The sequence below is a fragment of the Ananas comosus genome, linkage group 14 (genome assembly GCF_001540865.1).
Source record: "Ananas comosus cultivar F153 linkage group 14, ASM154086v1, whole genome shotgun sequence".
Lineage (NCBI taxonomy): Eukaryota > Viridiplantae > Streptophyta > Magnoliopsida > Poales > Bromeliaceae > Ananas > Ananas comosus.
The window spans coordinates 4,341,547-4,358,845 of record NC_033634.1 but is presented as its reverse complement, the minus strand read 5'-3'; the positions used below and the strand labels follow the sequence as shown (position 1 = coordinate 4,358,845).

General features: G+C 33.8%; 1 protein-coding gene across 3 annotated transcripts in view; it reads right to left on the bottom strand.

Annotated features, from left to right (window-relative positions):
- The window catches only part of LOC109720057 (phospholipid-transporting ATPase 1-like), a 10,218-nt gene continuing 7 nt past the window's right edge, over positions 7,089 to 17,299 (bottom strand). Inside the window, exons 1-9 of one of the 3 annotated variants that reach the window (XR_002218861.1) lie at positions 17,136 to 17,299; positions 14,518 to 16,531; positions 13,401 to 13,734; positions 11,969 to 12,788; positions 11,705 to 11,828; positions 10,879 to 11,098; positions 9,615 to 10,073; positions 8,985 to 9,240; positions 7,089 to 7,536 (exon numbers count right to left, since the gene is read on the bottom strand). Coding sequence is in view for 2 of the 3 variants with exons in the window: in XM_020246934.1 (XP_020102523.1) it covers positions 9,039 to 9,240; positions 9,615 to 10,073; positions 10,879 to 11,098; positions 11,705 to 11,828; positions 11,969 to 12,788; positions 13,401 to 13,734; positions 14,518 to 16,282 (3,924 nt within the window). In the remaining variant the exon portion in view is untranslated. The other 2 variants (XM_020246934.1, XM_020246935.1) reach the window with 2 other exon arrangements.

The window sequence follows — 17,299 nt, the reverse complement described above, 5'->3', positions numbered from 1 at the left end:
ACTTTTCGCTTGTTTGATTCAACATAAAAATTTTTTTCTATAAAAATATTTTTTGAATTAAAAAAAAAATAAAGTTTTTATTTTTCATTATGTTTTAGCGAAAAACAAAAATTCAGGCTGTATAAAATTTTTTTCATTCATTTTTTCCCACCAAACTAAATAAATGTAAATTTTTTATCTTTCAATCAAACAAATATTGATGAAAAAGTATCTTTTTTTTTACAAATTAAACACTACAAAACGTAAAAAATATTTTCTACCAAAATTTTTTTTCAATTGGTCAAAAAAAAAAGGGTAATAAAGAACGGGCACGAGCCATATGAAATGAAAGAGCTTTTAATGCCAAAATTTAGTTTTCTAAATTTTCATAACCAAGTTTAATGTTTAATAAAATTGAAAAATTAAATGTGATAATTATAACCAATTTTATCAGGAAGAGAGACGTAGAGACGTACAGCATCAAGAAGTGTGAAAGAACTGTTGTACTCTAAAACATGTTAGAAAACGGTGTTTAAATATTTTTATATTTCTCCCCTTCATGGGCTCGAGACTTTTTAGTCGGTCCATGACATGGACTTGAATTACGGAAAAAATTAATATGTTAGGAGCCTGGCGTGACGCGAACTCAGGAGCTCTTGCTCTGATACCATATGAAATAACCGTTGTACTCTAAAAGCTTAAACTGTTAGAGAATGGTATTTAAATATTTTTATATTTAACAAGAAGATTATCTATACTACTGAAATAGTTTCTTTTTCATTCCTCGATCATTGAACTAGCATTTGTCATTTTTCAAATAAAATGTTAATAAGTTTAGATGGCAAATAGAAATTATTTTTTTAAAATTTGGTTGCTAAATATCAAATATTTTAATTTTGATAGCTATTTACAAATAGACAAAAGTTCAAATCGTTATTGCGCGTGTATATCCTTACTTTTAATCAAAGCTATTAAATTCACACTTTGTTTCATCACATCTAAATACGGATGCTTTGCTTCATGAAAAGGCATCTATCTATATATCTATACAATTTATATCTATACTTTTATACATATACATTATTCCCCAAAAAAAGTGTCATGTAACTGTGTTTCCTTTATTTTTAGGCTTCACATTACGAAACGAATCCTTTGCCCTCCCTCCATCTATAACGTCTAATTAATGATTCACCTACCTTAACCCAACCTTTCTCATTTTCTCCACTCATAACATCTAATTAATGGTCCACCCACATTAATCCAACCCTTCGCCTTCCCTTTATACATAACGTTTAATTAATGGTCCACCCATCTTAATCCTAATCTAAACCGTAAATCGTAAATCCTCTTCCATGAGCTCCGAGGCCAAGATCGAACACGTTCTGTGGACGAAGTATGAGTTTGCACGCTGCATCGCCGAGCTTGGCGTTGCCATCTTCATCAAATCGAGCCTTCCTCCAAATTTCATAAAGTTCTTTTAAAAAAATTATATATTCTTTATGTTGTAGCGTTGAAATTTTTTAGATAGTTTTATTCAGTTTTTTCAAGTTCTTTTTATTTGTATGGTATTCGTACTGATGTGTTTATTGTGTTGAATGTTTATTACTTTTTTTTTTTCCTATCCTTTGTTCTTTATATTTTTTTCGAAAGTAAAATTCTGTATTATATTTACTGTATTAGGTTGCATTATGTTGTATATCTTTTTGTCTCTTAAATATTTATTATATAACTTTTCATATGCTTACTTTTTTCTACTTCCATGATTCTTTTTATTAACTAATATAAGAATACTTACAAAATTAGATTAATATATAATCTAAAAACTTTATTTTCTTGAAGTACCATAACTTATATAGAAAATGAAAGGATAAATATATAACTTATACAAAAAAAATTTAACCATTTAATTGTTTTGATTTGATTTATAAAATGTTAATTTTTATTGAATTTTTTATCTAAATCTCTCCCAAATAGTTTGTCGTTTTTCAGCTCAATAGATTGACATACTTATTATCTTGAGTATTTTGTTATTAATCGACTTCAGTAAATTAATATATTTTTGCAAGAAGCCAATATGTTTGGACTATTTTGATTTTTAAAATAATAACAAACTTTTGATATATTGGTTAAATATTAAATTTATTTTAATAGTATCTACCCGCCGCAACGCGCGGGTTACTACACTAGTATAACATAATGAATTGTGAATTAAAAGCACACGTGACACTATTTAGGCAACGTGGGAGTGGGGTTGGTTTTTTTTTTTTTTTTGAGAGATAAGTAGCACGCTACCCGCTTCGTTTATTTTATTTAGAAATAAACTTAGCTGGAAATGTGAATCAACTAGGATTCGAACTTGGGTCTTGGGTACCAACCACCAAGACCTTTGCCACTTGCTTTAGGGACGGTCGGTGGGGTTGGTTTTTTTTTTTCATATCTATATAGCATAATGAATTGTGAGTTAAAGGTACACGTCTATATATTTATAATCTATAAATCTATATGAAGCCACAATATTTTTTGCCACGTGGCATGTTACCTTTTATTCTCAACGCACAACCCTTCACCTCCCCACTCCTCTAATTACATGGAAGGTGCAACATTTAATTATATGCACCATACTAATATTCTATAGGCTTTATAACTTTAATCCACTCACATTCTCCATTAATCTCCCATCCTCTCTCTTTTGCAACTCTTTTGCATGCAGTACAAAAAAAAACTTTTTGCCACGTGATATGTTACCCTTCATTCTCATAGCCCAATTTTAAATCAAACCACCTTATTCTCTTCTCAACGTCCAACCCTTCACCTCTTCACTCCTATAATTACATACAATGTGCAACATTTAATTACATGCACCATATTAATATTCTATCAATGAGTAGGTTCTAACTATAATTTTTTTTTTCAACAGTTGAATTTAGTCATGCAAATTGGTTGTACTTAATATGGTATAGCATCCTAAATATCAATAAGCTGTAAATATAAATTTTATTAAAATTTTTAAATTTTATTTTTATTATCTACCCGTTGCATCGCACGGGTCTCTACACTACTATAATATAATGAATTATAAGTTAAAAGTACACGTGACATTATTTAGATGAGGTGGGGCGGGAATGGGGGCAGGCGGGAGTGGGGTCGGCGCCCACTCTTTTTTTTTCCATATATATATATATATATATATATATGTAGAGAGAGAGAGAGAGAGAGTCCGACTGGGCTACTATTCATAGCTCCACTGGCAGGTACACGTGGCACTCTTTAGGCGAGGTGAGGCGGGAACAGGGTTGGCGCCCGCTCTTTTTTTTTCATTTTTATTATTTATTTTATTTTTTTCTCTCTCCCTAATAATTTTGATAGGAGATTAGGTTTTTTTTTAATCTAATTTAATTCTTCTTTCTCATTAATATAAATTTTAATTTTAAAATATTTATACCTAAATATAAATTATACAATAAAAAATAAAAAAAAATTGATTGAGTTTGAACTAATTATTTATTTCAATAAATTTAGTTACGAAAATTATATGAAATATACTAACTAATTTATATCTATATAGCATAACGAATTGTGAGTTAAAGATATACATGGCACTGTTCAGGCGGTATGAGGTGGGGATGAATTGGGGGCAGGAGTAGGGGTTGGCGCCCACTCCTTTTTTTCCATTTTTATTATTTATTTTATTTTTTATCTCTCCCTAATAATTTTGATAGGGGATTAGGTCTTATTTTTAATCTAATTTGATTCTTCTTTCTCATCTATATAAATTTTAATTTTAAAATATTTATACTTATTTTTTATATAACATAATGAATTACTAGTGTAGTAACCCACTCGATGCGACGGATAGATAATTGAAAAAAATAGAAAACATCGACAAAAAAAAAGGAAACGTTGATGAAAAAAATGATGATAAGAGATGAGATTTATCTTGCTGATGAATAAAGATAACAGCCGAAGGAAGAGGAAGAAAAAGGACTTGTGCAGGTTCGGGATGAAATCTACACTCAACAATGAAGAAATAGAATCCACACTCAACAATGAAGGAAAAATTGCCATATGGCAACTTGAGAAGAAATAATGTATAGATATAAAGGTATAAATGAGTTAAAGATACACGTGGAACTATTTAGGCGAGGTGGGGCAGGAATGGGGCTAGAGTGGGGTTGGCGCACACTCTTTTGTTTTCCATTTTTATTGTTCAGTTTATTTTTTATTCTCTCCCTAATAATTTTGATAGGGATTAGGTCTTTTTTAATCTAATTTGATTCTTCTTTGTCGTGAATATAAATTTTAATTTTAAAATATTTATACTTAAATATAAATTGTATAGTTAAAAATAAAAAAAAGATTGATTCAGTTTGAACTAATTACTTATTTTAATAAATTTAATTACGAAAATTGCATGAAATATACTAACTAAATTTGTAAAACTAAACAATGCCTTCAAATTTTGAAGTCAAAGTACAATTAACTGACTTAAACCTAACATATTAAAAGGTTGGATAGTAAAAACAAAATTTTGAAATGTTAAATAGCTAATTCAAAATAGTTTATTGTTCAAAAAAATTCTATATGTTTTTATTTTGATTTTAATATTAAACTGCAATACAATCTATACTAATCTATGAATCCCCAATATCTTGCTGACATAGTGTTACCTCCTTCTTTCAAAACTGCTCTCTTTCATCTCCCAACCTCCTAAAGCCCTCATCTTCAAAACTGCTCCCTCCTTATCTCCCAATAAAACCACAATTGAATGCATATAATTGCACCAAAACTATTCCCTCTCATCTCCCAACCTCCGAAACCCCTCATCTTCCAAAACCGTTCCCTCCTCATCTCCCAATAAAACCACAATTGAATGCATGTACTTCAACAAAATTTTATGGGATTATTGACCTTCCACTTGTTGAATTGAGAGCGCAATAGAATAAAAGGTTCGATTCCTTATAGCTCTACTTCTAGCAGTAGTTTTTCTTTTCGTTTTTCACATTTAATTTGTTGTTCGCTTGGAGCTTAGGAAAGCATTTTTGGGTGTTTTTTTTTTTTAATTTTTGGCACATTTTATGTTTTTTTTAATTCGTTCTAACTTCTTGAAAAGTTTCCTTTTGTTTCAGAGAGATGATTCTTTTTTGTCTTGAATGTTTGATATTTTTCCATATTATTATGGGGTTTTGCTCCTGAGAAGTTATTTTCAAGGGGTTTTTTATTATTGGTTTTTATTGTTGGTTTCTAATTTTCTTTAAATAAGCCTTAATAAACTGACACTAAATTGAACTGTAATAATTTGGGGTTATTATTCTTAGTGTATTATACAATGATTAAAATTCGGTGAATGCACATGTATATTATATATAATATATTATTATATATATATATATATATATATATAGTTATATATATATATATATTTATAATGCTCGGCGTTACTTTCATTATTGATTTTTTTAAAATTGTTATTGCGGTCAAAAAAGTAATCGGACGGAGAATATGTTATTGATTTGATAAAATGTCAATTAATTTTTTCAGTGTTCTCTTTAATTATTTTTATTTTCATTACATTTTGTCAACATTTTTTTATAATATCTATGTAACAATTTTTCTTCTCATATAATTCTTACTTTCTTTTTTTTCGGTTTCTTTCATTGCTTTTCGTTGAGTTGTGATTCTATTTTAAATATTTTTTAATGTGTTTTTTATATTATTAAGTCTAATCAAATATAGTTATTTTTTTTCTTTACATTCATATTTATTTATTTATTTTGTAAATTTTTATTAAAATATTTTTTCGCGCTGGATCGCGCGGGTCACTACACTAGTATTTATAATTTGATGAGTGATCACCTTCACATTTAAAGTCTTCTGAAATATTCAAAATATGATTACTTGACTTTTAATTTTAACAATTAGACATTCTAAAATTTATTAGATAATTTAACAACCTCTTTTCTTGAATAAAATTATAAATTAAATAAAACTGGTTGATAGTTGATACTTAATTCTTTCTGTCTAAAATAAAAAGAAAATATAAAAAGAGTAAATTACGGTTTTGGTCCTCAAACTATATGACAGGTGACCTTTTAGTCCTAAACTTTAATGCTTCACAATTTTTGGATTACTTGCACATGACACTTTAGTAATCAAATTTTAATTACTTATAATTTTTTGCTCTAACTATGAGATATGATATTTTTATTTTCAACTTTTACTCTTGCTAGAAATATAAGTTATTATTTTTATAATTTTGTTTTTATTTTTTTTATTCTTTTTATACCTTTATTCTTATATATTTATTACAATAGCTGCTGCTTCTTCTTCAATTTCTTTTATTTTATTCTTTTTTAATTTTTTGACTTTTTTAATATTATTTGCTTGTTTATACAGAACAGATCCGTTGCAACGGGTTCCCTCACTGGTAGTTATATAATCTAAAGGCTCCTTTAGTATTGTACTTGTTTTCCATTTTTAANTTTTTGACTCTTTTTTTATTTTTTGACTTTTTTAATATTATTTGCTTGTTTATACAGAACAGATCCGTTGCAACGGGTTCCTTCACGGGTATCTAAAGGCTCCTTTAGTATTGTACTTGTTTTTCATTTTTAAAAAGTAAATTTGTGTTATTAAAATATATAGAAGTAGATAGTGGATTGCTTGCAATCCTTTTATACAAAAAAAAAAAAAACGTTTCTTCCAACCCATCAAATTATATAGAATATAGAATTAGTGTTTAAAAGATTGAAAAAAAAAACTAACAACTAAACCAAACAAAGACTAAGTAAATTATTTTTACGCACAACCAACAATGAGTCAATGATAGGTTGGGTTAAGAGAAAATCACTTTTATTTTAATTTAGCTAAGTTACATAACTTATAACGTGCCCAGTTAAAAAAAACTTTAAAAAACGTGCGGAATTCAAATTAAACTTTCATCCAAAAGGATTAATTAAGACAAGGGGCAAAGTGCGAAAAGTTGTATAATTTAGCTTACCTTTTTCGTATAGATCCCTGTAATTTTCATTTTCACAGAAAAGGACTCGAATGCATTGGCGACCGTAGCTTTCTTTCCGAGATTTTGAATACACAGACAAAGAAAACCGAAATAGAGTGGAATGGATTGTTCAACCACCATATACTTTTTTATATTGAATATAGGAAAGGAAAAGAAAAAAGGTTAAAACTCTAATTACCAAATAAAATCTGAATAGATTTACTCAATGGTACAAGAAGAGAGAACATATAAAAAAGAAAGTAAAGAGAAGATTAAAGAAGAAGAAGAAGAAGAAACCATGTGAAGTATCCGCGCAAACTATGTACTCTTACTGCATAAATCTCTTCCCACCACTATTTCCCCCAGCTTTAGGAATTCCATCGTGTTTATGTTTTTGTTCCCGTCTTTATCTGTACAGTAAACGTTTTGCGATCGCGGAAGCCCCCGAAGCACTTCGAGAACATAAAAAGAAGAATGGCTTGGAGGCTTTTTTTCCGTCGCAGTGTTTGAGCTCCCCTCCTACTTTACCCCAACAGCAGACCGATATCGCCTTTTTTCGCCTGCAAAGAGTGGAAGTAATCAGTAATATTTGAGAACTTAGTTTGACGAGGCTCAAACGCAGGAAACCTCAATAATCTTCTTGCAGATCTTCTAGTTTAGAGGGGGCATATTTAAACTACAATCAAGAGGGTTTTCATGGGTTTTCTGCAACATGGCTAAAATCTGATCTTCCGTCAATAAAAGTGCAGAATATTTTCCACCACAAGAGAATATGATTATAGAACAAAACTAGTTGGCCTAGAAGCACTTACGACGCTACAGCTTAATGAATGGAGAGGTGACACAGGATAATAAAAATAACTAAAAGTTAAACAATGCAACAAAAACCAGTGAGCATCATTTATAAGTTAGATGGCGACGAAAAAAAATAAGAGACAGAAAATCATCGAATATAAATCACTTGATAATCAGAAACATAGCCATTGAGAATTTACAAGACAATCAGATCTTCTCTTGCCAACACTAAGAAACGCTACTCAGATGCGAATAGAAGTTAACACGGAGGGGGGCACAAGTGTCATCTGTAGAGCCAGCGAAACAGCCTGAGCTCAAGCGCGGCAGAATAACAGCCCCACCTAGCGGCAATCAAGACCTATTCTTCCAAATAAAAAATAGTCCAGATTCAAAGTCGAAGGCTGTCCGTCCGATTGAAGGGCTACATAGTGAGTCCTGTTACTACATCTTTTAGGCAAAAAACATCTGCCCCTACAAAAGTGGGAGTCACAAATTAAACAAACATCATGCTCTCCTACTATATGATTTTGTCTGCTGCTATTGAACGCGCAAAATGCGTGCGTATATAGATCTACTTCGCTCGACAGGTCCCATCCACGCAATCATGAACCATATGAACCAAAAAATCCACATGGTATCCCATTCCTATGCATTTCCGTTACATAAAAAGGATTCTTTGATTCCTCATCATTGTACATCTTTCTACGCTAATAATTTCCTTGCTCAAAAAGCATGGAACATGCATGACAAAAGAGGTCGGAGGGTGGCATAGAATTTCATTCAAATGGGAATGGTGCATATGCATGTTGACAAAGTACTGAAGGGAGAAATTCCAATAAATGAAAGCAAGGAAAAAAAAAGGAAAAAAAAGGAAACAAATAGGATGCATGTTATGCTGATCTGAAAGACCCATGGACATTTCAATAAGTACATAGATTTCCACAAATTGAACCGATTAAAGCACAGTAGCTCCTAGAAATGCCATAAGCAGCAGCAGTTCTTTTTAATGATCAACCAATATGTAATAAAATAGAAAATACAAGCAAAAAGAACATTTTCAAACATCAATAAGAAGTTTGCGATCGACGGCAAGCATAAAACTGGTATTAAAATGAGAAATCAAAAACATGATTTTTTACATTCTCAATATAATAATTAGTGATATGAAAAGAAGAAATGGAAAACAAAAACGTAAAATGATCAGCTGACATACCGAGAAGCCATTGGAAAGAAGCTCAGAAATGAAGTACTAGAAAAACCACAGTTGTTAGCTGATGTCATTATTGGGCTTCACACCTAATTGCTTGGGTAGCTTCCTCAGAATTTCAGCTTCCCTAGCTATCTGAATATCAGAAGGCCAAAATATCTGATAGATAACTTTGAAAAGAAACCGAGGGAGCAACGCTATAATTGCTATAAGAATAATGCTGAGCCAGTAAGTCCTTGAACTAGCAAGATTATATATTGTCCTGCCACAGGTAAAATTAATGTAATTACTGATTCATTCTTTGCCATAAAATACATAAATTCAACAAGAATTTTGCATATAAATCTCTATAAAATCATCTATTTGCATATATATGTTTGTAAAATCTGAGTGACAGATTCTTACAAAACTAGCCTAATGTTAAGTTGGAAGGCCATCCAATTCACTGGGAAGTTGGTTTTGCTTTAAAAACAAATATCTAAAGACGGCCACTTCTATAAATACAAGGGTTGCAAACATAATAAAAAATATATTCAAGATTTCAAAAGTCATATATGCAAATTCAGAGTTTAAGAAGCTAAATATGTCAACATCTCTAGATAAAAAAGGAAAGGAGAAATCAATAAAAAAACTAACCAGTAGTTGGGGAAAACAGGAATGGAGTCTATGATCACCATGCACATAAAAGTAATAATAATTGAACCCCATATAGCAACATGAGTAATAAATACCCAACGCCGGATATCCATTGCCAAATGAACATTGACAAGAACAACTACCGCAAGAGTCCATAAACTACCCAGACTCCATATATCAATTGTGCTGTTTCTGTAGATGAAGAAAGGGACATAAAACAGAACAAGACTTTGCCACAATGTATCGAGCATTGTAATCCAAAAGAGTTGCTGGTTATAGCTCTCCTGCCTATGCCCGGCTTCATAAAGTTTTGGGTAATGGAGGAGTGTCTTATGGCTTAAATCTTTGTCGAGAATCCCAACCACAATAGTTGGCACAGATGTATAGATTACAGAATAGAAGACGCTGCTCCAATCCGTCAAAGCTTGAGTTGCTGAAAATGCGGTGCATAAGATATACCTGCATGTGAATGCCAGGGGTATAATTATGAATCACTTGCAGTATGGAATAATATTAACAAATAAATTTCTAAAATATGTTATTTAAGTTTCTAATCCCAACTAAATACGAAGGAGAAAAAAAAACTAGATTTAACAAGATTAATGCATACAAATTCAACCTAAAATTAGCTACAGCACAACCAGCTGGAATTTCTGTACGTTGTTTATCTTCTTCCTATAGGGCCAAATTGAGCAGTGATTGGTTTTTATTCTTATCTTTTTCTTCGAGTTCCTTTCTTTCATATTAAGTAATTAGGATTCATTGAAGCCCATAATGCAGCCATATGTTCAGCCTTTTTGAAAGACTTCGGTTAACTCTAAGAGTCGAACAAAAGATTGATTGGCTGCAGTGGATTAATCAAAATTTCGGCCTCAAAATGTCTCTAAGGGGACTCTAAGGAAAAAATAAAAGGCCATATGGACTGCTTTGAGGGCTAATAGTCAGCCGGGTTCTCTTTTGAACAAAAGAGCCCAACGTAAAACAAAAACATATTAATGCCTCATCAGTGAGAAACCTGAAAGGAAAGAAAAACAAGCATGTTAAATTCCGAAACAAGCTCTAAATACATAAGACTGAAGGTAATTCCAAAAAAAGTGATAAAAAAACAAAAGAAAAACGAATTTGAAGCACATGCTGTCCCATTCTGTAGCACTTAAAAGCAAAGTCATATGCATCCTTTTATGTTTCAAAAGCATATATTAAAATAATACAACACCAAGATTAATATCACTAGGGCATGACTTTATATGGTTACAGTGTGTACCAGAAGAGCATTAGAACAAATACAGCATTGCGGTAGAAGTTGTACAGGACCAAATAGCCAACGCGCTGGTAATTCCAGTGCCCGTGTACAAGAAGCAATCTTTTCAAAAAACGGAACTGCCCCATAGCAAAATCTGATGCCATCACAGCTTGCCGACCTTCCTGGCCGCATATCCCCACTCCAACATCAGCCATCTGGATCATTGAAACATCATTCGCTCCTACACAGGAAAAATGTATATTAAATTTGGAAAAATCTTGAAAACCCCATCATTTACAGTCTACAATTATATTACCAAATGTTCAAATGCCGGCATGTTTTCACTTTTGGACAAAACTTAAATTGGAATCACTCTTGTCCGGATGCGCCAGCTCTTTTTTTCCGCTATTTTGATATGCTACTTAAAAACGCCTATCATCATGCTCATTGCAAATACATGTTAAGAGAAGCTAAATTGTTTTCAGCAGTCATAAAACACAGTATTTCAATCAACATTTTTTAAACTGAAACGATCTGTCTACATACCCCAGTACCACGATCAGACTCAACAAATGGATTTTTTTCGTCCAAACAATGAAACAAATTCTCTTATTTAATATCCTTAATACCCTATGAACTTATGAAGAAACAACTCTGGATTTCATGCACCAATTATATATTCTAATTAAAAATCTGACAACACATATTCAGAATTGGTCATGATACTAATATAATTACAAAATAGCAAGCAAATCAACAAAACCTAGAATACAAGGAGCATTGAATTCAAAGATCAGATGTAAGGAGAATTTTTTTAAAAAAAAAGAGAAAAAAACCAAAATCCTACCATCTCCAATTGCTAGAGTCATGTCATTGGTCCTGCTTTTGATCAGATCAACTATTCCAGCTTTTTGCAAAGGAGCCACACGACAACAAAGCACAACCGCACAAGATGTTGCCAGATCAAACAACTAGAACACAAAAGTACATAATATTAGTCAATATGGTGGATGTGTAACTAGCAATGTAACAGTAAAGAATCTCGTGAAATACTGACTCAAAAATGTAAAAATATTACTGAGAATATAAAAGATTTAAATAAATGCCACACCTCTGACTCAAGATCTTTCTCTAATATATAGACAAGACTGGTCCCATCAATTATGAGTGCAAGTTGGGTATCAACTGTATCAGCAGCTGCTCCACTATATCTAAGACCATTTTCATGTATTGAACCATTGGAACTCAACTTAGGAGTGTCAAGATATTCTCTATTCAAGTCACTCTTCAGGTTAACAGTTCCATTTACATTCTCTGAAGACTTTATACAATATCTGGCTTTAGCATCAAGTAAAAGGCATCTGCACTCATCCTCGGAAGTACCATTTATAATAACTTGCTGCATACTTTGGGTCAGCAGCCGGCATGAGAGGCCTATTGATATTGCAGTCTCCTGCTTATCACCTGTTAAAACCCAAACCTTAATTCCTGCTTGCCTAAGAGATTCAATGGTTTCAGGAACACCATCTTGTAATTTATCTTCAATCCCAGTAGCCCCAAGAAGATTTAAATTGCACTCAATTAGGGCAGCAGTTTGGCGTAACTTCGCTGACCTGTCGGTGATAGAAGTGCTAGCTTCTTCATACTTCTCCTGCCATTCTGCAAACTCGGCATCAGTCAGATCCCTTGAACCAATTACTAGTGTTCGTAAGCCTTGTGACGAATAACCATAGAGATGGGTCTCTGTTGCATGTCTTATTTTGGCAGGTAAGGAATTACCATTAGTATTATCACACTTTTTGTCGAGAATACTTAGCATGGATGTATCGGCACCCTTCACAAGAACCTTTACAGCATTATTAGGAAGCCTTATGACCACAGACATTCTTTTTCTCACGCTATCAAATTCATGGAGACCAAGAACTTCTAACCTGGGTTGACCATGAAAGAGTTAATGAAAATTAATCAGAGCCTAGATACAATTAGAATGAGAATTGAAAATAAACAGTAAAATATGTTGAAAAGGCCTCATTTTCCACTCATAACAATTAGGTTCTGTTTGATTGAGGGACAATAGGGGAATGAATCAAATCAACCCTCTTATTCTGCAAAATGACTTGAAAAAGCATAGGGCTAAATTTAAGGATCAAACCAAGTTCATCTAGGATAACAGGAGACTACAATTCCACCAACACTTGAAATTCACAATTCTTCACTTTCAGCAATTTATCCCTCAATCATATAACCCTATTAGTATTTCAGAGAATAAGAAATTGACAGATAAGTGTAAAATTAGGTCTTTCTTTGTTATCCAATATTGGCAGGACAGCCAAGGAATAAAATAAGTATCAACTTTGGATCTGTTCCGGTCAAGGAAAGGCACGGCTCGGCGCACACCTTTTATATGTAGGCACAGGCTTATCAGCACGGGCAGCACAGGCCAAGCCGTGTTGACCGGCAAAATCCTTAGTTCCAGTCCTTTTAACTCAACAAAAAGTGCCATGATAAATCAGGAGGGATACAAAATGGAGCTAGAAATCTACCTCATCCTCTCACCATTAACAGCAATAACAATATGACCGGTCGTCCTCTCAAGAAGAGTGTATCCATAAGCAGCAGCAGCATTTACCAAAGCTAGCTCATCAGGAGACTCGCCCTGATAATGTATCGCTTCTACCTCATGGACTTCACTTGTTGAAGTAGGAGATGAACTCCGTGCACTCATTGGGATAACTGTGTTGCAAGCTGCCAAAGTAAGGAAAAAATCATGAGCGGCAAGTCTTTCCTCTTCAACCAGGTCTCTGTGCAATAGTGACACCAGGTCTGGGTCAACATCAATTTCAGACTTGAGCTTCTTTCTCTGTTCTCCAAGTAATCCTGCATGAGGAAGCGAAATAAGACTGCGCATCCCAGTTGCACAAAAAAAACAACAGTGTCTTCAGTCTAACAATATCATGCAAGGAAGTCATCAATTTGTTCAATACAGTTAAATTACTATCAGTATTATTTATAAAAGTCATATAGCATGCTTTAAGCATATGTTCATTTTTGAAAACAGAACAGCCATAAATGTTGATGGAGAACAACCTGATTTGACCCTCAAAAGGCAATACAGACCTGTACTAACAAGTCTAGTAAGATTTTATCATCAATATGAAAAGCTTGAATATAAAGTAATACTGTAAACATTGTATAAGTTAAACAACTATACAGCAAACACAGGGTAACCACTAGCATTAAGTTTAGCGTACAGGTATTTTTCACTGATAATATTGTACTTTCCTCTCTAAATCTCAAGCATGATATTTGTTAGAAAAAAGAGTTACTGATGCTCATGCAATCAACAATTAAATTAAAAAGACTACACCCCAAACATTTTATTCCAGGTTCAGCACGAGGTATTGAACGCCTCAATTCTACAGCAACACTCTCCATCAGTCAACCTTTGAATATCACAAAATGGACATAACATCTAAAGCAGCACTCTACAATATGTTGGTAGAAACCTATATCCAAATCCTTGAGCAAGAACATTGACCTTCTACTCAATCAATCTTCACATTATATGTATTCCTCACATACAGTTTTAAAACTAAAGGTAGCAAAGCCTCAATTGAAATGCAATACAAGGAATATAGAACAACTCAGAATAGACCTTGCCTGAGGTGTCTGTTTCATCAGATGGATGGCCAGTAACATGCAAGGAATTCCCATAATCCCTCCCATAAATGCTAGCCCTCCGAAATTCCATTTTATTTTCGGTCAATGTCCCTGTCTTATCAGAGAATATGTACTTGATCTGACCCAAGTCCTCATTGATATTCAAAGATCTGCATTGAAATCTTGAATCCGAAGTACCATCATACATTCGTCTATCTTCAATCATAAAATATGACTGCCCCAACCGAACCAGCTCCATTGTGATGTATAAAGATATAGGTATCATTATTTGGAAGATTATAACAGAGCTCAAAAAGGCAAAAAATATTTCCATAGCAAGACCGTAGTATTTGTAGTCCTTCCCATTCTCACGGCCATGTGTGAAGTACTTTTTTCTGTAGTATGGTAGAGTATCAAGCCGATCAGCGTGAATTTCAAGCCATAGCCCCATTCCAGTTGCCACAACCGCACACATCACAAAAAGAAAAACTGACAACCAAAGGGTTTCTCTGTTCATGTAGCTCTCCAACCTGCTTCTTTTAGAAGGCGATGCTGTACTGTTCAACATTGCTTTTGTTTCCTGACCAGCATAAACCACAACACCGATGACCCAATCTGTGTTCTTAAGCTGACAGCCACGTAAAACAATATTTGACTGGCCGAGGGGAATTCTCTGACCATTGAACTCCATGGTGGCCATAAATTCATAGATATTCCTATTAGGCTGCTCACACCTTATTAGCCCTGAGAAGGAACCCCCTTCAGTGACCATAGAAACAGTTTCCTGCCGAGCATATCTTGTCTTTAGGTTGGACTCACCGTCTAAATTCATAGTCTGTATATATGCTATTCCATTTGGATCGCTGGTCCCTAAAAGGACCATATCACAAGGTATTGTTTCATCAGAATGAATCTTCACCACCTCTCCAGCACATATCTTTTTCCATTTCTTCATTCTAAATTCGCCAGATTGCAGGACAAGGGCCTCTCGATTGTTTTCCTTCCTATCAGATCTATGCCGCCGCCAATCTTCATATCCATCCTTAATAGCAGTTACAAAGAGCACAAATAGTAGGGGAAACAAAGAGACTGTTCTCCCAAATACAGCCAAAGGAGGAAGCTGATTTAAAGCAGCAATGGCCAAGAAATACAAGTAAGCTAATCGGTGAAACTGAATGAATAGGTTTTTTGGCAGAAAAGTTATCAAGGTATATTTGCTTGTCCGTATCTCATTTCCTGTAAACTCATACTTATCATTTGTCCTCCTTGGGTCATTAATATATATGAATCTTGGATTGTCCTCTGACGTAAATGGATCTTCAAACTGTGTACTTTTGTGGCGGACCCGCTGAGATTTGTTCGGCTTCTCCTGCCCAACTGAAGCCATTGAAATTTCATGGGAAGAAGGAAAGCGCTGTAGATTCATCGAACCCCTGTATGCGAGCTGCGTATGTTCTTCGTCTTCTTCTGAGCATTCCAGTACAAAATGCTGAGAAAATTGAGAATCAGCCGAAAAGAAACGACTGGTTCTCCTGCTTGAAAATGAGTTCTCTATATTTCTCTGAGAACAGGTGCTATATCCAACAGAAATGGCTTCTCCTTCTTCATCAGCAAAGCTCACAGTACGACTGTGGCAGTACTCAAATTTGGGAGAAGACAACGAGCTGGAAGGGCAGAGACAGCCAAACGAACTAATGGTTGGTTGAGATTTTGATGATTCTGCTGCATAAGATGACGACAAGAGCAAAGGCTGGCCGGAAGTCATATATAACTGTCCAGCCCATGAATTTGAAAATTGAAGCTGCGCACCCTAATCATTCTTGAAATAAGGTCAAAATCGCAGTCAAAAGGAAACAACTTGCCCTGTTTATCTCAGCCAAAGCAGTTCAGCCAGAGACTGCTCAGTTGTCTTAAACCCATGCAACCTACATTCTTGGCATTTCCTACGACATTCTCACTTGAAAATGCGGTGATTATCGAATGATCTGAAGTTTTTTAGACCAGTTGCTAACTCCTGCCAAGAAAAGGATATGAGAAAGAACATTGGATCAGATCAATAACTTGAATCCTATATAGCTATGCCACTTTTCCTCTCTATTTTGCTATGTTTCAAAACATTTACCAGATTACATTGATACATCAAAATGTTCTCATTCCACCAATCTCAAATTACTGGAGAATTAGGTTCACATTTCCCCAAAATTATGTGCTTTCTTTCCCACAAACAAAAATATTTGATTGTTGACCAACTCTTCTAAGAAGAAACAAGGAAGCCAAATCGTAACAATAAAATAAATATCTATGTTTAGAATCTTAATTTTTACGATTACAATTCAATTACCTTACATCTTTCCGCAAACAATTCTAGAGAGACCGTGAAATGCATATAAAACAAACAAAATTCAGCCCAAATCCCCTCATTTAATGTAATAAAAATGGGATAAAAAAGATAGGTTATCAAATTAAAATAAGAAAAATACCTCTTCTGAAATCCTAATATACTCAAATTGCTTCTAATTCCGTTAACAAATCATTAATCCATAGATCTCACCCTCTCAAGCAACCATCGAAAGCACCATTACACAAAATCGAACCCCAAATAGCAAAAATCAACCTACCTTTACGAGATCGAGCACCGGAAAACCTCGGAAATACCAACCAAATCGAAACTATCGCCACACCACGCCCAAATCGTCTCAACAAGGCTCCCTGATCTCGCTAAGGATCGCTCCCACCGATTCCGATCCCGGTCGATCGATCGGAGGCTTCCTCCCCCCCCCCC